At 55.4% G+C, this 25,917-nt stretch overlaps 9 protein-coding genes across 9 annotated transcripts; 4 read left to right on the plus strand and 5 right to left on the minus strand.

The window, feature by feature from the left end:
* Positions 1-96: 96 nt before the first annotated feature.
* On the minus strand, positions 97-7,045 carry J3D65DRAFT_642084 (uncharacterized protein). The gene is made up of 4 exons (XM_066801954.1): positions 6,195-7,045; positions 3,112-6,132; positions 2,782-3,053; positions 97-2,725 (listed from the first exon to the last, which is right to left on the minus strand). The coding sequence occupies exons 1-4, from the start codon at positions 6,814-6,816 to the stop codon at positions 179-181; spliced, it is 6,462 nt and encodes a 2,153-aa protein (XP_066649921.1). The 5' UTR covers positions 6,817-7,045; the 3' UTR covers positions 97-178.
* Positions 7,046-8,077: 1,032 nt separating this feature from the next.
* J3D65DRAFT_688912 (cytochrome P450) lies at positions 8,078-10,395 on the plus strand (the record flags this gene model as incomplete). Its single annotated transcript, XM_066803876.1, has 3 exons — positions 8,078-8,254; positions 8,304-9,294; positions 9,356-10,395. 3 exons carry the CDS (start codon positions 8,078-8,080, stop codon positions 10,003-10,005), a joined length of 1,818 nt encoding a protein of 605 aa, XP_066649922.1. The 3' UTR covers positions 10,006-10,395.
* Position 10,396: 1 nt separating this feature from the next.
* Positions 10,397-12,090, minus strand: J3D65DRAFT_167562 (uncharacterized protein). Its single transcript, XM_066794218.1, has 2 exons — positions 11,370-12,090; positions 10,397-11,298 (listed from the first exon to the last, which is right to left on the minus strand). Exons 1-2 carry the CDS (start codon positions 11,877-11,879, stop codon positions 10,597-10,599), a joined length of 1,212 nt encoding a protein of 403 aa, XP_066649923.1. The 5' UTR covers positions 11,880-12,090; the 3' UTR covers positions 10,397-10,596.
* A 788-nt stretch (positions 12,091-12,878) lies between these two features.
* J3D65DRAFT_167547 (putative Zn(II)2Cys6 transcription factor) lies at positions 12,879-15,931 on the minus strand. Its single transcript, XM_066794217.1, has 2 exons — positions 15,007-15,931; positions 12,879-14,725 (listed from the first exon to the last, which is right to left on the minus strand). The coding sequence occupies exons 1-2, from the start codon at positions 15,745-15,747 to the stop codon at positions 13,007-13,009; spliced, it is 2,460 nt and encodes an 819-aa protein (XP_066649924.1). The 5' UTR covers positions 15,748-15,931; the 3' UTR covers positions 12,879-13,006.
* A 30-nt stretch (positions 15,932-15,961) lies between these two features.
* On the plus strand, positions 15,962-17,723 carry J3D65DRAFT_642101 (MFS transporter). The gene is made up of 3 exons (XM_066801955.1): positions 15,962-16,078; positions 16,127-17,275; positions 17,329-17,723. Exons 1-3 carry the CDS (start codon positions 15,969-15,971, stop codon positions 17,489-17,491), a joined length of 1,422 nt encoding a protein of 473 aa, XP_066649925.1. The 5' UTR covers positions 15,962-15,968; the 3' UTR covers positions 17,492-17,723.
* A 470-nt stretch (positions 17,724-18,193) lies between these two features.
* J3D65DRAFT_642107 (uncharacterized protein) lies at positions 18,194-19,192 on the minus strand. Its single transcript, XM_066801956.1, has one exon. The coding sequence runs from the start codon at positions 19,123-19,125 to the stop codon at positions 18,223-18,225; it is 903 nt and encodes a 300-aa protein (XP_066649926.1). The 5' UTR covers positions 19,126-19,192; the 3' UTR covers positions 18,194-18,222.
* A 1,333-nt stretch (positions 19,193-20,525) lies between these two features.
* J3D65DRAFT_562428 (uncharacterized protein) lies at positions 20,526-21,211 on the plus strand (the record flags this gene model as incomplete). The annotated part of the gene is made up of 2 exons (XM_066797563.1): positions 20,526-20,837; positions 20,888-21,211. The coding sequence occupies 2 exons, from the start codon at positions 20,526-20,528 to the stop codon at positions 21,209-21,211; spliced, it is 636 nt and encodes a 211-aa protein (XP_066649927.1).
* Positions 21,212-21,457: 246 nt separating this feature from the next.
* On the plus strand, positions 21,458-24,320 carry J3D65DRAFT_580166 (ABC transporter transmembrane region 2-domain-containing protein). The gene is made up of 2 exons (XM_066797703.1): positions 21,458-23,749; positions 23,807-24,320. The coding sequence occupies exons 1-2, from the start codon at positions 21,601-21,603 to the stop codon at positions 24,154-24,156; spliced, it is 2,499 nt and encodes an 832-aa protein (XP_066649928.1). The 5' UTR covers positions 21,458-21,600; the 3' UTR covers positions 24,157-24,320.
* Positions 24,319-25,911, minus strand: J3D65DRAFT_167861 (putative xylitol dehydrogenase). Its single transcript, XM_066794219.1, has 5 exons — positions 25,683-25,911; positions 25,511-25,597; positions 25,406-25,441; positions 24,641-25,336; positions 24,319-24,581 (listed from the first exon to the last, which is right to left on the minus strand). Exons 1-5 carry the CDS (start codon positions 25,692-25,694, stop codon positions 24,351-24,353), a joined length of 1,062 nt encoding a protein of 353 aa, XP_066649929.1. The 5' UTR covers positions 25,695-25,911; the 3' UTR covers positions 24,319-24,350.
* Positions 25,912-25,917: the final 6 nt, after the last annotated feature.

A 25,917-nucleotide genomic window follows, 5' to 3' on the forward strand; every position in this document is an offset into this window, starting at 1 on the left:
TGCTTAGAGAGCCAACGGGGACAAAGTTTTGTTTGATCATTATCGATTCAGAATCACAAAACAAGCCTACATCGTCAACATGAGAAGAACCACGAACGCTTGAACACAAGAAGGAAGGAAAAGCTACAACGTCAAACAGACAGAACATTCGGCCATCATCTCTCTACCCGTCAATCAATCAAGCCTCGACCGCCACAACGACCGGCAGCCCATCCTCAACGTCCATATCCATCATTATCTCACCATCGCCAACCTTCCCTCGTCCGCCCGTGGCTTCCCATAGCTCACTCAGCTTCGCCCTTGCCTCCTCCAACGGCGTCGTCTCTTCAGCAACAACCAACTCCAACGTCGCCACGACAAGCTTCGCTATTTCATCTACGACACAGCCGTCGAACATGGCCTCGTCGTACTCCAGGTCCAACGCCAGCTGCCCGCCACACGGCGACTCGGTGAACTCAAACATGAGCGGGTACTTCGCGCCGCGCGCGTGGGCGTGCAGGAGGACCGTCTGCGTCTGCGTTGCGCCGTCTGCGGCCAGATCAGCCTGGATGCCAGAGTCTTCGGATTGCGAGGAGGGCAGCGCGAAGTGCGGGACGCGTGTGCTCGTTTCGTGCGCCGTGTGGTATGTCACCATGCTGTCGAAGAGCGGGGGGAAGGTGTGCGTGGAGACAGAGGTAGAGGGAGAGGCAGAGACGGCGCGCGCAACGTCAGCCAGCGGCACATAGTGTGCCAGCGACGCCTGGCTCGATGCCGAAATGGCAGCGAGGAGCGCTGCAACGCTCGATTTGTCGCTCTCCCCCTTCTCATTCTCAATTCTACCACCTGCAACGGAAGAAAAGGGGATCTTGATTGCGACTCGATCCAGCAGCAACCCGACAATGTCGCCCGTACCCTCCTCGGCACGATTCGCGTACGGTGCGCCAAGCACGATATCCTCGCCTGCAGGCAGCTTCGTCATCGTTGCCAGCGTCAGCCCGACCGCAGCCAGCGCGATGCTGTGCGGCGGGACGCGCGAGCGGGTGGCGCGGCGCTTGAGAGCCAAGTGCAGACGCGGCGGGATGGGAACGTGGAGGTAGGACCCGCGATGCGAGGGCTGCCTTTGCGTGAAAGAGGTGAGCAAGTTGGGTGTCGCAGTGGCAAGGTGCTGCCTCCAGAAAGAGATGGTATTTGCAGGTGCAGGCAGGTGAGTGGAAAGCCACTTTGTCCAAGTTGCGAAGCGGTCTACTGGTGCTCCTTGAGCGGAAGACGAAAGAGAAGGAGAAGCATAGGATTTGGTGAGTTGATCCAGCAGCACCGCGAGCGAGGTCGCGTCGCCAACGATGTGGGACATGGTGATGCTGACGACGGTTGAGGTGTCGTTCTCGATGAACAACTTGGCGCGGATTGGCTGGTCGACAGCGAGGTCGAACGGTGTGTTGATCTCGGCTTGGATCAGAGCGTCGACGTCTTCGCTTGAGGTACAAGTGAGGACTTGCGGTTCCTCGATTGCGTCAGACAGTACGCGCGCCGGCCTGCCATCCACGATGAAGTAGCGAGAACGCAGAACTGGATGCTTCGACATGACATCCGCAAAAGCTTGTGCGAAGCGTGCCTGGTCAAAGATGCCGTGGACGCGAAAGACGAACGGCATGTTGAATGCGCCACTGTCCGGTGCCGTCATGTAGGTCTCGAAAAACTCGGCCTCAAGGGACGAGAGCGGCATGACCGGTTTTGTCTCCACCAGCGGCGCCTTGAGGAACGGAACCACAGACGCATCGGATGTCTCGTGAGCGTTCAAAGCATGGTCGTCGAGGGCAGCGGCCAAGTCACGCAGGACGAGATGGCGGATGACAGTCTTGAGCGAGATGCTGCGGCCCAGCGCCTGCGAGAGCTGCTGCGCAACTTTGATCTGGAGGAGCGAGTGTCCCCCAACGTCGAAGAAGCTCGAAAGGGCGCCAATCTCAAGGCCGCGGTGTTCGCTGCCGCTCGTCGCCAGAGTCTCCTGCCATACCTTTGCGACAAGCATCTCCGTGTCCGTCTCCAGCGGCGTCGAGTCCGCCGATCCCACATCAACCTCCAACGCCTCGAGCGCCTTGCGGTTCACCTTGTGGTTCTGGTTCAGGGGCAGCTGGTCCTTGAGCACGAAGCGGTTCGGCTGGCAGTAGTACGGCAGACTTGCCTGAACAGCGGCCCTGAGCGCGCGTACGTCGACATCGATGGGCGTGACGAAGGCAATCAGGCTGTTGGATGACAACACAACGGCCACAGACTCGATCGCGGGATACGCCTTGCGTATCATGGCTTCCACGTCCAGAATGTCCACCCTGGAGCCGCGCACTTTGACCTGGTTGTCCGTCCGCCCAATCACCTGGAGCTGCATGTCCTCTGTCCACCGACCAATGTCGCCCGTCCGGTACATGGTCATGGCCAAGTCCGGGTGGAATTGGTCCGGCAAAAACACCTGTTGCGTCTTCGCCGGAAGCTTCAAATAACCGGGAGTAACTTGGACCCCGGAGAGCAGGATTTCTCCCGTGCAGCCGACCGGCACTGGCTGGTTGTCTTCGTCCAGCACGTAGCTGGCCATGCGTGGCAGCGGGCGCCCTGCGTTGATCGGCTCGCCCGCTCTGCAGTACGAGTAGTTGACCGACAGCGTCGCCTCTGCCGGTCCATAGGCGTTGATCAGATGGCGGTCTCTGCCCCATTTTTCCACAATCGTTTGCGGCGCCCCTTCGCCGACAAGCGTGATCTGAGGCCTCTAATCAGCTTTCCGTCACGCGAGAACTGGAGAACGCTCCTACTTACAACTCGGAGATGGCCGTATGCGTTGTGGTCTAGCGTCCCAAGCATCGACGGCGTGATGAAGGCAGCGTCGGCGATGTGCAAGTGGCCGAGAGGGTCGTTCTCGTCCTTGAGCACGAAGACGCCGCCGTACAGCAGCGTTGAGAAGATCTCCATAACGCAAATGTCGAAGCCGTACGCGACGACCTGCGCGTTGCGCTGTCCGGGGACAGTGTGCGCCCTCGCAATGGGGTTTGCCAGGCACGAAAGAATACCCGAGTTCTGGAGTTGGACGCCTGTGCCATGTTAGGGCGTGCTTACGCGGAGAACGAGTGAACGAGGGAGCATTCATACCTTTGGGGATGCCAGTGCTGCCAGATGTGAAGATGAGACAGACGACGTCGTCGTCGGCCGGGACGTCGTCCTGCGGGACCTGGTCTAGATCAGCGCCAACGGCTTCGTCGAGTATCGTGTCGACCGCCAGAGCCGTCACCCCTTCAAGTCTCTGGGTCACGGATGCTTCCGAAGGATACAGGACGAGATCGGTCTCGGCCAATTCCAGCATCAGCCGCTGCCGCTCGTGCGCGATCTTGTGGTCAAGGGGCAGGTACGCCGCGCCCGTCTTGAGAACAGCCAGGATGGCCACGATCCACCCGATCGAGCCGTCGGCGAGGACTGCGATGAACTTTGACCTGGATCCTGTGCTCACAAGCCTTGATGCCACGACGTCGCTACGGCGGTCGAGTTCTCGGTACGTCACGGCGACGCTGTCGAACTCGAGCGCAGGCAGCGAGGCAAACCGTTCGGCGGCCTCGCTGAACGCTGCTTTCAGAGTGCGGGGGCCGACATACGGCTCTCGCAGACCTTCGAAGCCGTCGACCAACGACCTCTGCTCGACGCGGCTCATCATGGAGTGTGCAATCTCGCCAATCGCGCGGTTCCAGGCGCCTTCGACCATGGCGAACAGGACGTTTTCAAAGTGCTGCGCCATGCGCTCGACGGTGGCCGCGTCGAAGCGGTCGTGGCGGTAGATGAAGCGCGCTTCCAGAGCGCCGTTGGCCGACTCGATCAGGACGCTCAGGGGCAGCTCAGAGGTCTCGGTGGCTTTGACGTCGTACGGCGCGGGCACGTCGGTCGACGGCCAGGCCGCCTCGGGGAAGTCGTACTGCAGGGCGAGCAGCGTCTCGAACAGGTCTGTCGCCTTGGTTCCGGTGGCCGACTGGATGAGAGCGTTGGAGGACGTCTGGTAGTCGCTCATCTCACACAGCGACGCGAAGACGTCGTGCAGAAGCTCAAAGCTCGAGTCTGCATGGCCGAGACGCACACGCAGAGGGAGCGTGCTGAGGAGTGGACCGCAGACTTCGGCGATGCCCTCGACAGGGACGTTTCTTCCTGCGAGGACTGCTCCCATGATGACGTCCTTGGATGCGCAGTACTTGGAGAGCACGACGGCCCAAGCGGCGTAGAAAATGGCCGCCGGCGTGACTTTGGCGACCTGCGAGACTTGTTCCAAGTCGGTCGGCGCCATGCGCAGGCGGATGGATCTCTCCGACTGCTTGTTTGACGTGGGAGTCGAGCTCTGAGGGAGTGTCAGGCGAGGCACGACGTCCAGCTGGCCAATCTTGCTTGCCCAGTAGTTGCGAGCCTCAGCTTCCTGCGACGCCTGCAGCGACCTGATGGACCTGGAGACTGCGGCGAAGCTCGGCCGCCGTGGGAGGATCGCAGTGTTTCCTGTAGCGGCGGCGAGCGCAAAGTCGTTGACGAAGCTGGCGATGGACCAGCCGTCCGTCAGACTGTGGTGCACCGTCCACGTCAGACGAGTCCGTTGACCGGGAACTGTCAACAGCTGGACGGATGACAGGGAAGAGACGTGAGGCAGCTCCAGAGCGACGGGATCGCTGCCTTCCCAGTTGTCGAGCCTGCGGCAGGCTTCGTCAAAGTCGGCGTCCTGGATGAAGTCTTCTGTCCAGGCCATCGACGCTTCGTCGTGGATGAGTTGCACTCCCGCACCTTCTGAGAGCAGGAATGTCGTTCGACAAATCTCGTGGCTACCAACGGCTGCATACCAGGCCTCTTTGAGCTTGGATGCAATGTTGCGTCCGTTTTGGAGATCAAATGTCGCGCTGACCCGGATGTAGTTGACGGATGGGGACTCGATCGTGCCGTGCACCATCCTAAGCTGCATGTCGGTCATTGGTGCAACTTTGATGACAGAGGCAGGTCTCTTGCCAAAATGGTGCTCCACTGGCTGCCACAATGCTTGCTCCTCTTCAATACTGTCCGAGGGATGGTCCGCCGCCTCCGCAGTGACTTTGACCAAAGCGTCGCTAATCGCTTCGACAGTGTCCAGAGAAAATATCTGAGGAACCGTGATTGAGTACGAATGCTTCCTCAGTGTTGTCGTGATGCGGACAGCTGCGAGGGAATGCCCGCCTAATTCTCGGAATGACTGATTATTTGAAAGATCTGAAAGGCGGACGCCGAGTGCGGTTCTAAACGCCTCCATCACGGCCTGTTTGGGCTCCAGGTCTTCTCCGCTCATGACGGCATCTTCTGCATCGTCGACCACAAGACTTCGGAGCGCCTTCAAGTCTATTTTGCCGTTGCTGGTCATGGGCAGTTGGTCCAACGCTACGATGTTGTCCGGCACAAGGAAGCTTGAGTATTCCTGGAGCAGTCGTTCCCTCAACCCATCAGCAGCGCTGGACGGCGTGACAAAAGCGTGTAGACGACCGTTCTCCATCAAGGCGGCTGCGGCGGTGACTGAACTTACGCTCAGAAGGGCTGGTTCAATTTCGGTCTCCAGGTTGACCAGGAACCCGCGGTTCTTGACCAAGCTGTCCTTGCGGCCGGCGAAGGTGATGCCAGCCGATGTCATCTTGCCAAAATCGCCGCTCTTGTATAATCTTTCGCCTTTGTGCATCACAAAAGCCTTCGCGGTCCGTTCGGGGTCATTGAAGTAGCCGACGGCGAGCCCAAGGCCACCGATGCAGATTTCGCCCTCGTCTGCTTCGTTTCCGGACTCGTCCAGCAAAATGACAGACGTGTTGTTCACGGGATAGCCTAGCACTATCGGACTTCCTGGCTGCAGCTCTGCCATCAACGTGACGCAGGTTGCTTCTGTGGGGCCGTACGCGTTCCACACCTTTCGTTTAGGGTTCGCCCAAGCATTGACGAGGGCTTCTGAGGGCTTCTCTCCGCCCAGGAGGACAGACTCGACCGAATAGTATCCGGACGTTGGATCCAGGGCCATGAGTATACTTGGCGTCAGAGGAAGTTCGGTGCACGTTTGTGCTGCCTTTGCAAAGGTTTCTGGGCTAGCGATGACGAGGCAGCCTCCGTTGCAGAGGGTGCTGAATAAGACGCCAGCACAACCTGCATAAGACGACCGATCAATAACAGGTTCAGGGGTAGGGTGATACCCTTGGTGGACTTACCGTCAAAGGCGATGGAGAATAACATCAAGACCCGGCTGCGTGGAGTGACTTTGACGTTGAAGGAGGATTCTTGACCATTGCTCCGAGCATAGTTGGCCATGGAACGATGCGCCACCATGACACCCTTTGGCTTTCCTGTCGAGCCAGAGGTGAAGATGATGTACGCCAAGTCATCCGGCGAAGGCGCATCCTCAACAGAGCCGTCGTGGACCTGATCGAAAACCATGTCTTCGTTCGCAAAGCGGATGATCTCGTATCCAGCCAGCGGCGCGTCCAACTCTTCGGTGCAGACGACAGTCCTGGCACCGACGATACTGAGCGTGGTCTCGATCCGTTCGGGGCCCCAGGAGCTCAGGTCGACGGGTACGTAGCAGGCTCCCAGCTTCAGTATTGCAAGGACTGCCACCACCATTGCGGGCGATCTTGCTGCCAGCAGGGGGATGCGGTCGCCTTTTCGAAGGCCGTGGGCTTTCAGCTTTTGGCAGAAGTTGCTTGATGCGATGTCGATTTCGCGATACGTGTACTGGCGAAGAGACGACGGTCCTTTTGTCCAGTCGTCTAGGGCGGGACGCGAGGCATGCTCTGCGGCGCATTGTGCAAAGAGGTCGACGATCGAGCCCATTTTCGAGGTACTATTCGTGCGGCTTAAAGGTGTCGAGGAGATGATGAGCTCAAGAGATTTGCCAAATCAAGAACGATGGATGAATTGTCTTGAAGAGGTTGCGATTCGGGAGGGCTGAGAGAAGAGGAGGATTGGGGTTGGATTATCACTGCGACAATCCCAGGTGCCCAAGAAAACATGGAAGAAAGTAATGGCTTTTGACGCAGATCGAGAGGCCTTGCAACATGGAAATCTTATGTTGTTCTGGGTGTTCGTAAAGTGGAAGTGATTCTTTCCCAAAAGGGCCCGGCCGCATATACTAACCGAAAGTAGTCGCCGACATGTGCGTGGGCTATGTTCGCTTTCTCTCCAACGCGACCGTCTCATCGAGCCGCGATTATTCGCCGTGAGTGGCTTGGCTGGGAACTCGACTCAGCTTACTTCCAGAACGCTGCAGGTCCGCAGACCCTGGAGTAGTGGTTCCCGATTGTGTGGCTTCGAGAGCCAAATTTTGGAAATTGAAGATTTGGGCACTGTCAATTCGTGAGAGCTCAGCCTTGTGGATCTTGGACTCGTGTTCCAAGGTCTATTCTCAACGAGGATCCTTCTTACCTCACGATCCGGGCCTGTCGTCGTTGGACCAGTCTTGTCCAACCGGAATGCGCCAGGCAGATGACGAAAGCATTGCATGTTCAGTTTCTCGTGCGTCTCTGCATCGAATTACATCTCGAGGTCATGACTTTGCATCAAGGCGGAAGAGTAACCTTGTTGCAATGCTTGACCAAGCTTCTAGACGTTCAGTGCTCATTCGCTCCCCGTACTGCTGCCGAAATACCAACTCCTCTTTGGAGCTTCTATGTTGCGCGGTAGTGTGGACTCAGCATCCGATGGAGAACTCTTGCAGTGGTCCGAAAACCCAGAGGGAGCATCCTGCTGACCGCACAAGTGTCTACGGCGAATTTGGAGGCAGGATGCCTCGAATGATGTTGGATTCGTCTCTGCCATTTGTGTCTCCGAGTCGCATCACTCGCCTTCCACGGAGCGTCCGCGGCAATCCGTGGATTTGCTGCTTATTCTCTCCCATACTCAGGTGAATTAGTGTAGTCAGTCATACGTGCCGACAAAGGCCTTTCCATCAGGAGACAGGAACTGCCCAATGAACTCGTCGGAATTGGGGATATTCAAAAGGACCAAGAATCGCGACTTACACAATACACTTCTCTGCAACAGATCACTTCCACTTGTCTAGATTAGCTCAGGGACTCCCCCTCTTCGATCCAACATGGACTTCCAAGACGCCTTTCTCGCTCAGTCTTCTAAGCATCTCTCTCATGATCTTTTCTTTCTCTTGGGAAGATACTCGAAGCGGCCCTCGATCCCTGCTGCTGCCATCTTTTCCAGGCTGGGCAGGGTTGCTAATTTGACTCTCTTTGTTCTCTTCACTGTGGCGATTGGAATTGTAAGTCTTGTTCATCTCTTTGAGAAGAATGTCACTTACAAATTTAAAGGTCGTTGTGGACATTGTATACAAGCTTTACTTCCATCCCCTGGCCAAGTACCCTGGACCATTCCTCGCAAAAATCACAAACCTCTACTCGGCATATCACTCCTGGAAAGGCGATATCCCTATCGACCAGTGGAGGTGTCACCAGAAGTACGGTGACAAGGTCCGCTATGCACCAAACAAAGTCATGTTCAACTCCGCTGGTAGCCTCAAAGGTTTGTCTGCCTGCAGCACTCCGTGTCCTGGAACATGGCAGCTAACAGGATTTTCCGAAACAGACATCTACGGACATGGAAAGAATGTCATCAAGGGAGAGAGCTATATGGTTGCCGTCCACTTTGTTCCAAACACAGTCACAGCCCGTGACCGCAAGGAGCACGCTCGCAAGCGTCGTGTTGTGAGCCAAGGCTTTTCCGACGCCGCTCTCAAGTCCTACGAGCCTGCAATCATGAGGCACGTGCAGAATTTTCTGGATGTCTTGCCCCTGGGATTGAGTCCAAGCTCATTGTCTGCCCCGATTGACCAGGATGGATGGTCCAAGCCTCAGAACATGGCACGGTGGTGTGAGTATTTTCCAAATGATTCTAGACTCAAACAGAAAGCTGATAGTGCTCTCAAAGGCGATTTCCTCACTTTCGATATCATGGCCGAAGTGATCTTTGGCATGGAGTACAAGCTGATGGAGAAGCCGGAGCACCGCTATGTCCTCGAAGCCATCGCAGACTCCAACGTTCGAATTGGATCCGTTGGACACGCTCCTGAGCTGCTTTGGAGGCGCCTCGACAGGGAGCTCTTCCCAAAGGCGATCCTCGGACGCAACCGTTTCCTCGGATTTACCAAGCAGATGTTGCAGGATATTGCGGCCAAGGATCAGCTGGGGACCCGGAGCCACAACAACATCTTTTCCGCCTTGATGAAAGCGACGGATCCGGAGACTGGTTCTGGATTCGGCCTTCCCGAGGTAGCATCCGAGAGCACCACTTTGATTGTTGCCGGTAAGTGACGCCGAATGCTGACTGGGATGGTTCAAGACAAGCATGCTGATACCCTGGGCAGGTGCCGACACGACCTCGACAATCATGGCCGGTGCCTTCTTCTACCTCTCACATAACCCGGCCGCTTACTCTCGCGTCGTCGAAGAGGTTCGCTCCACCTTTGCTTCGGCTGCATCGGTCCGCACGGGGCCACAGCTGAGCAGCTGCGTCTACCTCCGCGCTTGCATTGACGAAGCCGCACGCCTTTCCCCTGCCGTCGGCACTGCCCCCTGGCGCACCGTTCTAGACGGCGGCATTGCTGTCGACAACGAATACATTCCCGGCGGCTGCGAAGTCGGCGTATCCACCTACTCAATCCAGCACAACGAGCACCACATCAGCGGCGACCCCTTCGAGTTCAGACCAGAGCGTTGGATCGCAAACGAGGCGGAAGGCGGAAGACGAGAAGTCGAAAACATCCACAGCGTACACACGCCGTTTTCAATTGGACCGAGAGGATGCATCGGCAAGGGTTTGGCCATGAATGAGCTGATGCTCACTTTCGCGGCAGTGTTGGTCGAGTTTGACTTCAAGTTGGCGGACGGCGAGAGGCTGGGAGAGGGAAGCCCTGGGGCCGAGTGGGGTCGGCACCGTGTCGGCGAGTATCAACTTTACGACCACGTGGTGAACGCGAAGGACGGCCCGCTGCTGAGCTTCCGCCGGAGAGGTTAGAGGAAGAAAATGGAGCAGTTCAGACAGTTCACTTGACAGCATTTTTCCAAATACCAAGTGCTTCAAAATTTCGAGCACTACTTTTGTTCCATTTCTCGTTGTCAGGTACGATGGCGTTGGAATTGCGGAATAGCTCAATCGTGTTTAAGCGCCGTGTGTGGTCACTGCACGATGACGTACGAAGAAGATTCTGCCTCGTGTCAAATGCTAGTCGCAATGTCGAAGAGACACATATGCCATACATAGAAACTCATTAGTCAAGACTGGTGCAACCACTCGTGGGAACACAATGAAGAAACAGGGAGGGACTGGTCAACGCTTACGAAAAGAGGAAGGAAGGACTACGGTCACCGAAGTGGACTCGAAGGAAGACATGCTTGCACAAGTCATACCATACGGGCGCTCAAGCCACGCTGGTTCTAGGAGTTGACTGATGAAGGTGGTAGAATACCATGTATTTGATTCTGCGTCTCTTCCCTTGGCCCCCCAAGTTTTCGTTTGCACATTCCCTGTACTGCCCGCCGTTGTATCTGTCTAATCCTTGTACTCCGGAGCTCCCAATGATTTTCGTGTCGCCCAAGTCTGCATTGTTCATGCCGACTCAGGTAGTTTCCCAAATATGGTGTCCAGTTGCATGACTGCTAGCCGCAAGTTCATGGCATCGAGTTCCCCACCGACGCCCGCCGCATCTTCGAGGTCGTTCAGCCGCGCCACGCAATTCCGCACCATATTAAACGTTTCCCGAGCCTTTTGCAATGCCAGTGATACCAGTGACTTCCTGATGACGTCGAGCGGCTCTTGAGATGAGATTTCGTGTTCGCCGAGAGTGATGCGTAGAGACAGCAGAGAGTCGTCCTGCTGTCGTTCTGAAAATCGAAGCAACCAGCGAAACACAAGGCTCAGCGACATGATCATCAGAATGAGTGTTTGGTGATCCGACTGGCAACGTGAGCAACGCAAGAGAGCCATCGAGGTATTGAGTGCGTCTAGGCTTGTCGCTAGGATTGTATCGCTGCGAATGCTACCGTACTGTCGCTCCGTATCTTTGAGTCGGACGAGACCTTCAGCTTGGATGCGAAGGCATTCGCAGTGCTGCTTCGATGGTACCGGCTGAGTAGTGAAATTTGCTGGAAGGGTTGAGTCTTCAAAGGCTGCCGTCGATTGATCCGGGATTGTGCATTCGAGTTCAGGGTTTCCGTAGACCGAGAGAGGTGGACTGAAAAGCGCGTCCAGATTCACGGGATTCGGAAGACACGGATCAATCATTAGATTCTCGGTGGGCAGACTGGAGAACTGTTGGCGCTGTCAGCCTCGCTCGTCTTCAAATTGAACACAAGCAACTGCGATCGGGAGATAGGACTCACATTCCACTGGTTTTGTACGTCAAAGTCAAATCCAAAGTCTTCGAGAGAATCGGAATTTGAGCTACTTGAACCGCCAACTCGGGACATGGGCGTCAAGTGGCCATATAGACTAAAGTAGTCGCCTTCGGTCGTGTCGATACCTGAATACCCCCGGCTGAAGTCTGGTTCAGGGGTTGATTCCACTGGTTTGGAGACGCTGGAATCACTTCGATGGCGTGGGGAGGGGAGGCAAGGCGGCGTTGTTTGTCCACCGGAAGCAGCCTCGCTCATTTGTCGCAGGCGTTCCAGGGTCTTTTTATTCCTGCTTCCTTTTGGTTTGCCGAGTTTCGCCGCAAACGAGTACACGCATTCGACGCCAGAGTCGAAACATCTGCTGCATGGCTTTGTTCCAGAGCAGCGGACTTTCATTTGATGGCAGAGGTTGCAAGCTGCGCGAAGCTTCTTGGTTGTTCGGCTCGCAGGGCTTGTCGAGCGCGACGGGGAGACTGACGGAGTAGCTTCTGAAGCCATGGTAGGTCGTTTGATCTGCAGGACTTGGCGCAAGGTTTGAAAGGGATAAGGATTGTCAAGAAGAGCCAAGATGCACACGACAGAATGCCAATTTGATGCTTGACTGCAGAGCTTGGGACTGTTTTATTCAACACCAAGCTTTGGGGCGGCATAGCCACTGCCTTGCGGGGCGGACCGCGTAGCTTGAGCAAAAGGCATATCCACGGATCTTGCTGACGGACTCCATGGAGATGGCGGTGGCCTCTGATTCGGCACGCGAGGGTGGAGGATTCGGATTCCACGATATGTTTAGGTCGTTGCTGTATGTACCGCCGTGGCGTCCAGGGCGGTGTCAGGCGTTTGCTTGACAGGACTCTCTGTACCCAGCCTGTGCCTTAGCGAAAATCCCTCGGCCCTCCATGATCTGAGTTGCTGACATGGATCTAGTCTAGCGAAACCAGAAGCTCGCTAATGTCTCGAGCATAAAGCGTGAAGTGAGGTTGGTGCTGACTGGCTCGGACTTCTGCCTTTTTCCCCAGGCGGACTGCCGTGAAGCCAAGGCGTTTGTGGCCGCTGTAATAGGTAAAATGCTGTTGGCTGACAGCGGGAGTGGCTGGGGACCCCTCTTTCTTTCTTTTGGTATTGGTTGGCTTGCGCCCCGTTCGAGCATACAACGGGGCATTGGATGATCTCACTGCATACCTCAACCATGCGACCGGGCTCGAACAGCACGACAGCTCCAGGTACCTGGATGGTCGGCTTTGAGGTCTAGGCAGGCACCCGTTTACGGGTTGATCCGCCCCCACCCAGCCAACGCGGCCCCCAAGCGTGTGAGACCACGTCCGGGCTTCCAGCAGGACTGGAGCTACCTCCGGGAAATGCAACGGTACCATTGGCTCCTAGATGACTTAATTCAACGCGTCGCGCGACCGCTCAGAGTTACCAGCAGAGATGAGCTGTCGTGTTGAGCCATCATTTTCTAACTGGCATCTCTGATCATTACAAACAGCAAATGTTTCTGCCAGGGTGGGGCAGTTGAATGCTCCATAGATGCGAGCTATTTCGGCATCTGCATGTATGCATGCAAAATTGATGGCGCGTAAAATGTCGGTTTGCGGTGTACCTTGCGCCCCCAGTGACGCATGAGGTCAGCCAGGCCCTAGAGAGAAGTCCATGTCGTTCAGAAGCGAGTTCCAGTTGGGCGTGTCCAGCCCTGGTGCAACATCGAAGAAGTCTGACCAGAGCTGGTCCCAGTGCTCTCCCGGGTCGACAATGCCGTCTTGGGGGCCCTCGCTCCACGTGTGCGGCACATCATCCGCGCCTTTGCCAGCCCTTGAATCGCCGGGATCCCCGAGCCCTTCGCAGTCCTTTCCAAAGGAAGAATATGGCATGTTTGAGCCACCGCCAAAGGACTCTGCGTTCTGCCCGGTTTGATACGCGTCGGGTGGGCTTTTGTGCTTTTGTAGCATACCTCGCAGTGTGTCTATACCTTTTTGAAGTCCTCGGCTGGCAATTGTTGATTCCTGCGTGTCTCTCTCTAGAACTTTGCAAGCAGCCATCACCTCGGCTTTTCGCGCTTCCACGTTGGGCTCGTTGGGGTCGAAGCAGGCGTTGGTCGCAAGAATAACGGCAGCCATGAAGACGTGATGCATGACATGGACAAACCGAGTGCCATCCAACTCGCGGGGCTCCAGGTCATCCATGGATCTGCGCAGCTCCAGAACGGCGTGCGCAGCCCTGATGCAAGTCATCCGGCTGAAGGCATATTTGGGGTTGGATGATCCTTCGAGAAGGAAGGGGCGGTGGAGTCGGCAAATTCTCGTCTGAGCGCTGAAGTGGACCATGGTCCTTTGCCACGCGATGTAAGGTCTTTCTCGGCAGATATTTCTGCTCCGTTCGATATTTGCCGGATCCAACTGGAAGAAAAACGGAAGTGCTTTGAGGTAGTCTTGAAATTTTGCGTTCAGATTGAGCACCATGTCGTAATCGAGCTCTCGCGGCTCGAGCAATGTCGATGGTAAGGAGTCAACTACTTCCCGGCATAGCTCAGCAAGCTTGATTCGCTGGATGAAGGAAGACATCGACGTCGGTACGGTGAGCGGGAGGTTGCAATGCGCTTCGCTGGTCGTGATGAGCTCATCGTCGGCGTTGACGGGATAGGAAACCCTCATTTGCTTCGGGTTGATTGCATAGGTTCCTTCCTGGGGCCCTCCAAGAAAAGAAAGGAGCCAGTCAGATGACACAATGTGCCACCATATGCGTCTTTTGACCTCAACTTCGATCATGTTTGAGCCGTTTACCTTGCGTTCGTGCTGGCTTTGAGGAGTATCGAGATGGTGGATACGCAAACTCTGGGCCATCAGGCAACCCATGCTCCGCAGCAGATGGAACGTTGTTGAGAAGCCGTCCGAGTTGTTGAATAAGTGGGTCAAGATACTAATGGCCTGAAGGGCCATCATCGAGGGCTTGACTGTTTGCCCATCTTGATCAACCAACGACACAGCAATCTTGCTGAAGACATTGAAGGCATTCCTGGCCGTCGCGAGGCTCACTTGGAGCTTGTCGCTCAGGTTCTTCGTCCAAAAGTAGGCACTACTGGCAAAGATGCTGAAAAGGAGTAAGAGCGTCGTACGGGGAGGCTCCGTCCCCTCAATCAGTCCCTGATAAGTTTCCTCGACGATAGTCCGGGTAGAGGGAACGTGGAGCAGTCGGTACTTGCAATCTACGACCAATGCAAAGTGATCTAAGAGCTCAAGTGCGTGCTTCCGGGCTGGCAACTGGTCACAAAGCCGCCCGGACGTTGGTTTTTGATTCCTTCCAGCGAGGCTGGACAAGAGATTCAAAGGACTGTCATTCCTTTCGGCTGTCTGTAATTATCACATTGAATCAGTACGAAACACTTGAGAAATGAAGGATCTGGAGAGAGGAGCGCAAACAAGAAGCATCCAAGCCCCCAGCCGGGAGATTAAAGAACATTCGAGTCCCCGGCGGTCATAAGTATGGTGAGCATGATATTCCAAGAGGCCAGAAGTAGCCAGAAGGATTGGGAGTATTCAACCTTAACAAAATGATGACCACGGACAGAAATTGAGTGTTGTGTACCCCGACGTTTTGAACCAGGCCTCGGCCAGAAAATAAATCAACTTACTGCATGTGTGGTGAGGGACAGGACAGAATTTGGTGTTGTGGCGATGCCCTCCAGCCACCTCGAGGTGTCGTCATTCCCCGTCGGCTCGGCGTTTGGCGTTTCTTCCTGTGTAACAGAAATGGCCCCGTGGCGGACGAGAGCCATCGACGAAGACAGGAGACCGGAAGCATTATTATCAGGTGAGGACAGGAGACCAGGTGCATTCGTCTGCGGATCGCCTTTTTTGAACACGGCTCGTTCGAGATTTTGAAGTCTTTGGAGGATTTCTTCAACCGGCGGCATGGCAGAGCCAGGCATGGTACTTGAGCTGGAGGGAGCAGGTCCTTGTCCAGCGTACACGCATTGCGCGCCTCTCGTTGAGCAGTTGCTGCATGGTTGGCTTCTGTCGCACCGCAGCTTTTTGGTCCGGCAGAGCTGACAGGACACCGAAGGCTGGGTCCATCGTTGCCCGGTAATGACGGGTTGGCCTTGCGCGTTCCTCTTCATGGCGATGTGTCTGGTTGCAGACGTAAGAACCGGACAGGTCCGCGGAAAGTGAGTGCAGATGTTGTGGTCGCTTTGGCCCCCAGGGTGTCCCCCGGAAACGCCAAAAGTCGTGGCACACGCCACGAAACCAAAGGAAGAGAATAGGAAGCACTCAGAAGCTGGAAAAGGATATTTGAAGACAGAGAATTGAAGCAATTCTGATCCAGAGTATCCAGGAGCTTTCAGACATCCAAAAAGAATCTGGACGGGGAGCATTTACCTGCATAGATGCCGAAGGGTGCACCTCTACTGTGCCACGACTTTCCGGCCGAGGGACGCTCACAGCCACTAAGCTCAATGTGGCAAGTGGCCCGCGGGGCCCGCGGAGCATCGATGGGATCTTGAATGTCAAGTTGCTTTATACATACCAGCGGCGCTCTTGAGAAAGCTGAGCAAACAAGCCTTTCCATTTCCCAATCCAAGGATCTTGATTCATCATGCTTGACCAAAACAACGGGTTAGAGCCACCAAACGGAGGCCTTCGTGCCTGGAGTGTCGTTCTTGGGTCCTTTCTTTTGCAAATGTCCTCTTTTGGATACATCAATGCGTGAGTATCGATTCTGACCAAGAGAGACACCTTGCTAATGAATCTCAGTTGCGGAATTTTCCAGTTCTACTACCAAGAAATCTTGCTCCCGAACAAGTCCTCGCAGCAACTTGCCTGGATAACGACTCTCCAAGTCTTTCTCTTGTTTGCGCTTGGTCCTCCCGTAGGACATCTCGTCGACAAGTATGGCTCCAGGCCTGTGATTGCGCCTTTTGCAGCTCTTGGAATCCTGGCCCTGGGATTGCTCAGCCTCTGCAAGGAGTATTATCAGATCATGCTCTGTCAGGGATTCCTCTTCGGCCTGGCCTGTTCCGGTACGACGCTACCAGCAGTCGTCAGTGTCTCTCAGTGGTTCTCAACCAAGAGGGGTCTCGCAGTCGGTATCGCTAGCAGCGGCAGTAGTTTTGGTGGCGTCTTTTTCCCGATCATGGTTTCCAAACTGGTCCAAAACCGTGGTTTCCCGGCCGCGGTACGATGGTCAGCCTTGATTGTTGGCGTCAGTCTCTTCATTGGCGTCCTGTGTTGTGCCAGCCCTTTTCCATCCAAGAGATCTCAAGTCAAGGTGCAACAGCGCGACAGCATCGATGTCGAGAGCAGGCACTCCAGTGGAGACAGCATCAAGAGCAAGCGCTCCGACGCCGAAAGTTTCTCAACCGCACCACCGAGGACGTCGAACGAAGCTACTATGCACCAGCTCCAGACGGAAGACACTCCTGAGAACCAAAGCCCAGCAAAAGTCAGTGGTCTCAGCGGCCTGCGCCACAACGCTTTTGCATGGACAGCATTCGTCATCGGCGGCTTCTTCTGCATGTGGTCCCTCCTGGCTCCATTCAACTACCTCCCGGAAATGGCTGTGCAAAATGGGATGACGGTAGATCTCGCTCAGTACACTGTCTCCATTGCCAACGCAGGATCAATGGTTGGTCGGATAGTCCCGGGGAAGCTCGCGGATCACATCGGTCAATTCAACGTCATGTGCATGGTGACAGCTGGATCTGCCATCACATTGCTGGCGTTTTGGTTGCCGTTGAGCTTCCACCCTTCGAATGCCGGGATCATCGTCTTCGCAGTCGTGTACGGCTTTGTCTCTGGCGGTTTCGTCAGCTTGTGCTCGCCTTGTGTCATTGCGCTGGTGGACGGCCGGCTCGAGGATCTGGGAGTCAAGTTTGGATTGGGCTGCATTTGTTTGGCGCTCGGGTAAGTCTGCCGACTGAAATACGTGTGGTTCCTTTGCTAACCTTTTGCGACAGTGCATTGGTCGGACTTCCAGTCCTTGGAGCTGTGCGGGACAACCTTAATGGGAGCTTCCACGGGCTCATCGGCGTAGCGGGAGCAGTCATGGGGCTAGGTGCCATTTGCATGTGCATGACAAGAGTCAAGAAGGGTGGCTGGAAGTTGACGGCGAAAGTGTAGGAGCAAAGCCGACCAAACTGGGGCCGTTCGAACCGCAGCGGACGGACTGGAATAGCTCGGTTGCACATAAGCGTTGTACGCTATATGTTTTCGGGTCCACGGGGCGGTGCATCTTTCAGATTTTCTTTTCCCCTTGCCTTTTCTTTCAACGAGAAGCCTTCATTAGATACCCTTGCATAGTACGACAATAGTCCTGTTGGAGGCTGTAGAACCGAAGTAATTTGCTCGAATTCAAAAATTGCAGATGACAAAAAGGGGGAATTGCTGGTTTGTTGAAGTTGGTACCGTGATGAACAGAAAGCCAGAAAGTCGGAAGTCAGAAGCCGCTCGCTTGCGCTAGTCATTTGAGATGACGTCAAGTGACTTGGCTTTCAAAAAAATAGTATGTAGGCAAACAACACCAAAGATCCAATGGCTTTTCCCCTCGGTGTTATTTGTTGGATTCAAAACATGCAGTCCGTCCTGTGACTTGTAGTCAAGACTACGTGCAGCCCGATGTGATGGATCTGAACACATTGAACAGTAGCCAAGGTGGGTTCCTCAAATATCACTCCACGAACCAGTCCATCGAATCAATAACTCAAAATTGGCTTCCAAAAAGACTGTCTGACTCCTAGCGGATGCATGAGAAGAAAAGTAATGAGATACAAATTTTCCATTGCATGCCAAACAGCCTCGACTTCAGTTTTCTTCCATCCCAGACTTCCGTAGGCAAGCTTTGGGTATCCCCTTCAGTCCGCGGTCGCCTGCGGTGTATGCGGTTGGCCCCCAGTCGCTTCACGCCCCTCAGCATCGTCTGTGTTGGCTACCGGTACCCACTCACCATCATTCCCCAACGACTCGATTTCGAAGACACAGTCCACCAGTTCCCCCAACGTCGCGGGCATCCTTTTGTCGCCATGCGGCTCGATCTCTAACCTCTCCTGCCAGACCCCGGGAAGACGTTGGAACAGCGATACGACCTCGAGAGATCGGTTGTGGCACCCTCTGCGGTTGGAGTGAAACAGAAATCTTGGCAGGAACTCTGAGAAGCTTTGTCCTAGTTCGAGTCGAAGAAAACGGAAATGGAGATCGGCTGTACTGAGTGCGCGATCTTTTGGTGGCAGAAAAATCTCGTCCAAATCGCGTAGAGCGTTTTTGAATGAGAGTGGTCGAAGTCTGCGTGCCTTCTTCTGGCGACGGCGATAGCCGTACCGGTCTTGAAGGAAGCGGCGCATCCAGCCATGGGCGCTTTCGATGAGGTAGTCCAGCTTGCGATCTTCGTTGTGGAACCATCCATCATGGTCCGCGATCGTCCTGACCAGTTTTTCAGACCAATCCTCGTATCCTTCGCGATTCAATTGGACATCATCCTCGAGGGGAAAAGGTTTCGACACAGAGGTTGGTGCTCGGTAGTCCAATCTCGAGCGGATGGCTTCATTTTCTTCCTCGATCGTTCTGAGCGAGTCGACTTTGTCTTCGAGGGAGTCGACTTTTTCTTCGAGGTCCTGGATATGGTTTCTAAGATGACCGAAAGTTCTGAAGGAGCACCTGGGGCATGAGCAAGATGGAGAGTCGTTCATCGGTGCAGTGTTGATGTTTTCTAATTCAGCTGCACTTCTGAAGTCGTCGGAGTGTACGGAGTGCTGTGACATGGTAGTGAGTGCGAAGAGGATGGTGGTAGCAAAGTGATGGTAAGATATGTTCGGTTGTAAGAAGCGGTGATGGTTGACTTTAATCAAGCTCGACGAAACGTGTCTTTAAGTCATTTCTTCTGCAGCCAGGAGCAGCCACAGTTGCTTGCTGGCAGGTGTCATCGTCGTGAGATGTAGGGGCAGCATGCCTGCTCCAAAAGGAAGTGGGAGCTTCCCGCAACGGAAGCGGTCGCGCAGACGCTCTGCTCGGAGTTTACTGGTGTCCGATCTCCCCTCAATGCCTTCCTTAACAGAGACACGTTTAGAGCACCCTGATCAAAGTCCAAGCGCCATGGTTCTGGCGCGAATCACAAGTTCTGCATTCGTAGACAGGTTTGTTTTGACTGCGATACCCAGACCACACTGAATCGGAGCTCAGACTCAACCTTAGCCATATCCTTGATGCTGCAAATCCCAATAATCTGTTTCCACGTGCTGTCAGAGTCTTCCAAATGTTTTACACGAGCAAGTCGAAGGCTTACCTCAAAACGAACTTGGTATCGACGCTATATTTAGCGTCGTTTGACAGGATTCACTTGCACATTTATGCTTGGCTGCTTACCACGGGAAGGATAAATGGTGAGAATAAATCCGAGATTCACATCCGCTTCAAGAGAGCAACGAAGTCAGAAGGCTCGACTTCCGGAGGGCGTCCAAGGCTTGGTTATGAAGGTCGTGGCACACACAAGAGCAGAGAATCAGTCTCGCCTATCAGGGAGTATTCGTACGCTGTAACTGCGACTGGCAGGGAGAATTCAAGCGTCGAGTGTACTGATTGGGGGGTCGTGTTTGCCACGACTTTTGCTACCAAGCCTCAGTCATATTCGATGGAAGTGCAACACCTTGCTCTGGGATTTCTTCAGCCATCAGCCTCCAGTTTTGTCTCCGGGATTCGCTTCACTTCCTGGCCGCTGGATTCTGCCCTTTGCCCAAAGGAACGCCATTTCGGTCGAATCTGTACGCAGTTTGCGTTTGGTGTTGATTAGTGTTAGTCAAAACCTGATGGCGAAGTTGGTGCCTTGCCGTCCACTGGGTGGTCGCCGACTGCTTTTCCGGCCATGTCTCCGAAACGGTCTCTAGCTCCCTAAGTTGACAGGTCGGGTCGCCGACCAGCCGTGCTAGCATCAGACAGACCGCGTGTTGGGAGCCCAGCGAGCCTAATGCATTTTGCTTATCCATAAACGCGGTATAAGACTGTTGCAGCAAGTCCCCAATTCTGATTTTGAGTGTAGTGTCTTTGTTTCTTTTCGGGGATTTCCAACATGGGGCTCATTGAATACCTCTCCTTTCTTTTCGCGACCTTGTCAGTGCAAGTCTGCGCGCATGGCAATCAGTTCGGTCTCGTTGGCCCTCAGAACCTCATGCTTTTTCTGAACGGGTTCCATTTCATTTCTGGGGAACCAAACCACTACCTTCAAGCAAACCACCACTGCGCGATCATGAATGAGGAATTTATCCAATGCACGATATACGTACCTGGGACCAATCCTGCTCGTTTGGCAGGAGTCGAGTACATCATCAGCGGCGACGCGTTCTCCAGATTACCCATGGGAGAGAGGCAACTTTGGCATAGCCACCAGTTCGAAGTAACGAGCGGATTCCTCGTCCAGCCAGGGATGCCTGGACCCGTTGACAATGAAGTCATGAAGATTCTGGTCAACAGTTATGGAAAGGTATGCTGGTGACGACATAGCAGCGTATCGCCTGTTGTTGACTTGCGCAGACTTTCCATACGTGGCGCTGGGATCAAAAAGACAACGAGCTCCCGTTGGGTATCCCGGAAATAGTGAACGGCTACACGGGACCCGGCCAACTTCCGCAGGCTTTCGTGGACAAACGCGACGAGTACTTCGGTGTGAACAGCACCGACATAAGCAGCCGAAGAAGAGCAGCCAACATAACGGCGCCCCCAGTGCAGCGCGGGGCGGATATTTGGAAAGAAGGAATCATCTTGACTCTGGATTTGAAAAATGAGACGAGCAAGAAGAAGCCATTCGAGTGCGAGTCGGAGATGGAGTTGATGGTCCAAATCAAGGGCAAGGGCTGAGCATAGTGTCGTCGTCGTGATCAGAGTGTTGGAACCGTTGCGCAAGGAGTGTCGTCGGTGTGTTGTGTAGCATTGTAGATGGTTTGAGCATTCAGAGCCGTGAGTGTTGATAGATTGCCAGCGGTGAAGAGAACCAAAGAATCGCTTCGCTTCGCTTCGCTTCGCTCCGTGTTCGGCTGAGCCCTAATCGATTGTCGGGCGGGAAGCCCGTGGGGAACGAATCGCGGGGCCGCTCCGTCCGTGAGCCTTTCACATGCAACACCACCCGAGGCTCTGCTTGGGACTTCTCTGCGCGTCTCCCCCCGTCATCATGAGCTTCTACATGCCACTTACAGACTCTTAGTTATCTCGTTCATTCTCACATCCCGTCTACCAAATGACGCGGCACTATGGCCGCCCAGTCTTCTCTTCGCCATAGCGAAGATCCTCTTCTCGCCCTATGGAATCAGTACGCTACCAAGCTTCGAGCTCGAGCCGGGTCCATCTCCAAAACCACCAAGATCATCGCGACCATCTCCCTCCTTATCTCGATCATAGGCTCTGGTTATGGAGGACACAGGATATGGCGACGCCGCAAGGCTGAGAGAGAGCAGGGACGGCGACTGCTGCGTCGCAACTCCGGTCTTCGCGGCAAGGATGGTTCGAGGACCATCTTTGTTCCAACCAAAGGCAACTCGACGTCCAAGGTCGTGATATATCCTACAAAACCAACCACATTCGACGCACATCGACGCTTGTTCTTGCAACCGCCGCGGGCGGCCGGGCTTAGCGATGGGTACACGCCGCAAGTACCTCCGCCGCAGACCAAGGCCGGCTTGAACTTGGCTTTCTTGCACCAGTTCCTCAGCCTGCTCAACATCATGATCCCGCGGTGGAATAGCAAGGAGACTGGACTGCTCCTCAGCCATGGAGTGTTTCTCTTGTTGAGGACATATCTCTCGTTGGTCGTGGCGCGACTAGACGGAGAGATCGTCCGTGATCTTGTTGCCGGGCACGGCAAGGGTTTCCTCTGGGGAATCGCAAAGTGGTGTGGTATTGGAAGCTTTGCCTCTTACACCAACGCCATGATCAAATTCCTGCAGTCCAAGGTGTCCATCGCCTTCCGGACAAGACTGACCCGATACATCCACGATCTTTACCTCAACGAGAACCTCAACTACTACCGACTTAACAATCTGGACGGTGGTATTGGCCAGGGTGCCGACCAGTTCATCACGCAGGACTTGACACAATTCTGCGAGGCCGCCGCCGCACTATACTCGTCTTTGGGCAAGCCTTTTGTCGACATTTGCGTTTTCAACTACCAGCTCTTCCGCTCCCTTGGTCCGCTCGCCTTGACAGGTCTCCTCGTAAACTACTTCACTACCGCCACCGTCCTCCGTCGCCTGTCCCCGCCGTTTGGAAAGTTGAAAGCAGTCGAGGCCCGTCGCGAGGGCGATTTCCGAGCTCTCCATTCTCGATTGATAGCCAACGCTGAAGAAGTCGCCTTTTACGGTGGCGATCAAATGGAGAGAACATTTTTGGACAAGGGCTTCAAGGAGCTCAAGGGCTGGATGGAGGGCATTTACAGCCTCAAGATCCGATACAACATGCTTGAAGATTTTGTTTTGAAGTACTCCTGGTCCGCTTTTGGCTACCTCATCACATCATTACCCGTCTTCCTGCCAGCATGGGGTGGACTCGGCGGAGCCTCCGAGAGACTTGACCCAGGCGAGCGCAACCACCGCGAGCGTGGCCGCATGAAGGACTTCATTACAAACAAGCGACTGATGCTCAGTCTCGCAGATGCTGGTGGAAGGATGATGTACAGCATCAAAGACCTCCAGGAGCTGGCAGGATATACCTCTCGAGTCTACACGCTCATTAGCACGCTCCACCGAGTTCACGCCAATGCCTACTATCCTGCACCTGGTCAGCGTGTCGAGCTGTACTCGCTCGCAGATGTCCAAGGCACAGTACACAGGGGCTTCGACGGTGTGCGCTTGGAGCATGTCCCTGTTGTTGCGCCTGCGCTCTACCCAATGGGCGGAGAAGACCTCATCGCTAGCCTCAGCTTCATAGTACACTCCGGCGAGCACCTCCTCATCACTGGTCCCAACGGCGCTGGCAAGAGCGCTGTTTCGCGCATTGTGGCAGGTCTTTGGCCAACCTACCGCGGTCTCGTTTCGCGCCCTCGATGCAGTGGCACAGACGGAATCATGTTCCTGCCGCAGCGGCCGTACTTGAGCACCGGCACTTTGCGTGACCAGGTCATCTACCCTCACACGGCAGTGGATATGCAACAGGCGGGCCGCCGCGACTTCGAGCTCTCTCACGTCCTCGAGGCTGCGCGATTGGGCTACCTCCCTGACCGTGAAGGCGGTTGGGACACTCGCAAGGTATGGCAGGACGTGCTCAGCGGTGGTGAGAAGCAGCGTATGGGTATCGCGCGTCTCCTGTACCATGAGCCGCGGTACGCATTTGTGGACGAGGGCACCAGTGCCGTCAGCTCTGACGTGGAAGGCCTGCTGTATGAAAACTGCAAGGCCAAGGGCATTAGTAAGTCGACTCCATGCCAGCGATCAAAGCGACGCCCATGCTAACACACAAAACCAGCACTCGTCACCATCTCCACCCGCGCCTCTCTCAAGCGCTACCACACCTTCACGCTGACGCTCGGCCTCGGCGAGAACGGCGACGAGTGGGACTTCCAGCGCATCGGCACGGCGTCCGAGAAGGACTCGGTCGAGAAGGAACTCGCCGAGCTGCGGGAGCGCCTCGAGAAGGTCGAGGAGTGGAAGAAGCGCCGCCAGGAGGTCGAAGAGGAGCTGGGCGCGGTGTGGGTCTCGGGCGGTGAGCAGCTGGCGCCGCCGGCTTATGAGGAGAAGGAGGGTGACAGCACGGTGGACCTGGGCAGAGAGCGGGACGATGTTGCTGTGGAGAGCGAGCCGGAGCCGGGGCGGTAGGGTGGTTGCGTTCTGTCTTGATTCGCAGGATGTGCTGCGGTTTGCTGTTCCAGGGGCGAGGCGGGTGTTGCGTGTAAGGTACAACGGGCAGACTGGATCAATTATGACACAGGCCGGCATGCATTCTTGACAATTGAAAGACGATCTTTAAAGCTGAAATTAGAAACAAAGTGCTAGCAGCATAAAGCTTCCCCTCATTGCGGGCCAGCAATCAGGCACTTGATAGCCTTTCCCTCCTTAACGCTCCGGAACGCCTCCTCGGCGTCTTCAAACTTGACCTTCTTCGTAATCAGGCTCTTAACTTCCAGCTTCCCCGACGCAATCATGTCCACGACCAGCTGGTAATCGCCGGTGGAGTAGCGGAAAGATCCCGTCACGGTGAGCTCCTTGCTGCACACGGCGGTGATGGGGAAGGTGATCTCGGACTGTGCGATGGTCAATGGCTTGAGTTCTGTGCAAAAGGGACGGCGAGAGCGCGACATACCTTGCCGTTGCCAGCCTGCGTAAACCGGCCTCCCATCCTGGCAACGTGGATAGCCGTCTGTATGCAGACCTCGGCGCCACTAGCATCAATCGCGACGTCGGCACCGCCGCCCAGCTCAGTCTCCAGCTTCATCCTCTCGGCGTTCTCGGCCGGGCTGGCCCTGTCCGCCTTGAAGCTGTGCGTCGCGGCATACTCGAGCGCAAACTGCAAGCGGTCCTCGTTGACGTCGACGGCGACGACCTTCTTGGCGCCAAAGACGTCGCGCGCGACGCGGCAGCACAGCAAGCCGACGGGGCCCGCGCCAAACACGACGACGCTCTCGCCCGGCGCGACCTTGGCCATGCGGCAGATGTGAACGGCGACGGCGCTGGGCTCGACGAGGGCGCCCTCCTCCAGGCTGACCGACTCGGGCAGCTTGTAGCAAAAGTCCTCAGGGAGGCTGTAGAAGCGCGCGAGGGTGCCGTCGTAGGGCGGCGTCGCGGCGAAGCGCATGTCCGGGCACTGGTTGTACGTGCCCGCCTTGCAGCGCACGCAGTAGCGGCATGGTATGCCAGGCTCCATGGCCACGCGGTCGCCCACCTTCAGCGACTTGACGGCGGGCCCGACGGCCGAGATTAGGCCTGCGGATTCGTGCCCGAGCACCATGGGCGACTTCACGACGAAGTCGCCGATCCGCCCGTGAGTCCAGTAGTGGACCTACGTTCACCCCCGCTGTGTTGGTTCATGATTCGGTAAGGACGGATGGGCGTGGAGTGGTCGACGTACATCGCTGCCGCAAATGCCTGTGTATTGCACGTTGACCTGAGGTGTTGAGGTTAGCTGGGGTTCGCGAGGCCGCGGTGTCCAGGGAGCGTTGGGGTTGTCGCGTACAATCACATCGTGCGGGTCCTTGATCTCCGGAATTGGTCTGTCTTCAAATTTGACGGCGCCGGGCTTCTCGAGGACGAACGAAAGGTTCTGCGGTTCGCGATGTTGAGGTTAGCTGCCAGCTTTTCCTGGGAACGCGTGGAGTGCGGGGTAGGATGGAGGGGCAGCGGGGCACCTTTTCTCCCATGGTGACGTTCCAAAAGCGTTGTTAGAGGTCAATTGGATTGCAAATGGCTTTAGGACGCGTCTGAAGTGTTGAGAGGAGGTTGATATAGGGAGAGCTGCAACGGAGAAACTAGGAGCCAACGCATGCCTGATCCCAATCCCTTTCCGTCTGGTGATGGTGGTCGATGCACTGCGTGCCCCGCGGATGACGACATGGGTGGTGCGTTGATTCGCCGTATCAACGA

The sequence above is a fragment of the Phyllosticta citribraziliensis genome (genome assembly GCF_038025025.1).
Source record: "Phyllosticta citribraziliensis strain CPC 17464 chromosome Unknown J3D65scaffold_16, whole genome shotgun sequence".
Classification (NCBI taxonomy): Eukaryota; Fungi; Ascomycota; class Dothideomycetes; order Botryosphaeriales; family Phyllostictaceae; genus Phyllosticta; species Phyllosticta citribraziliensis.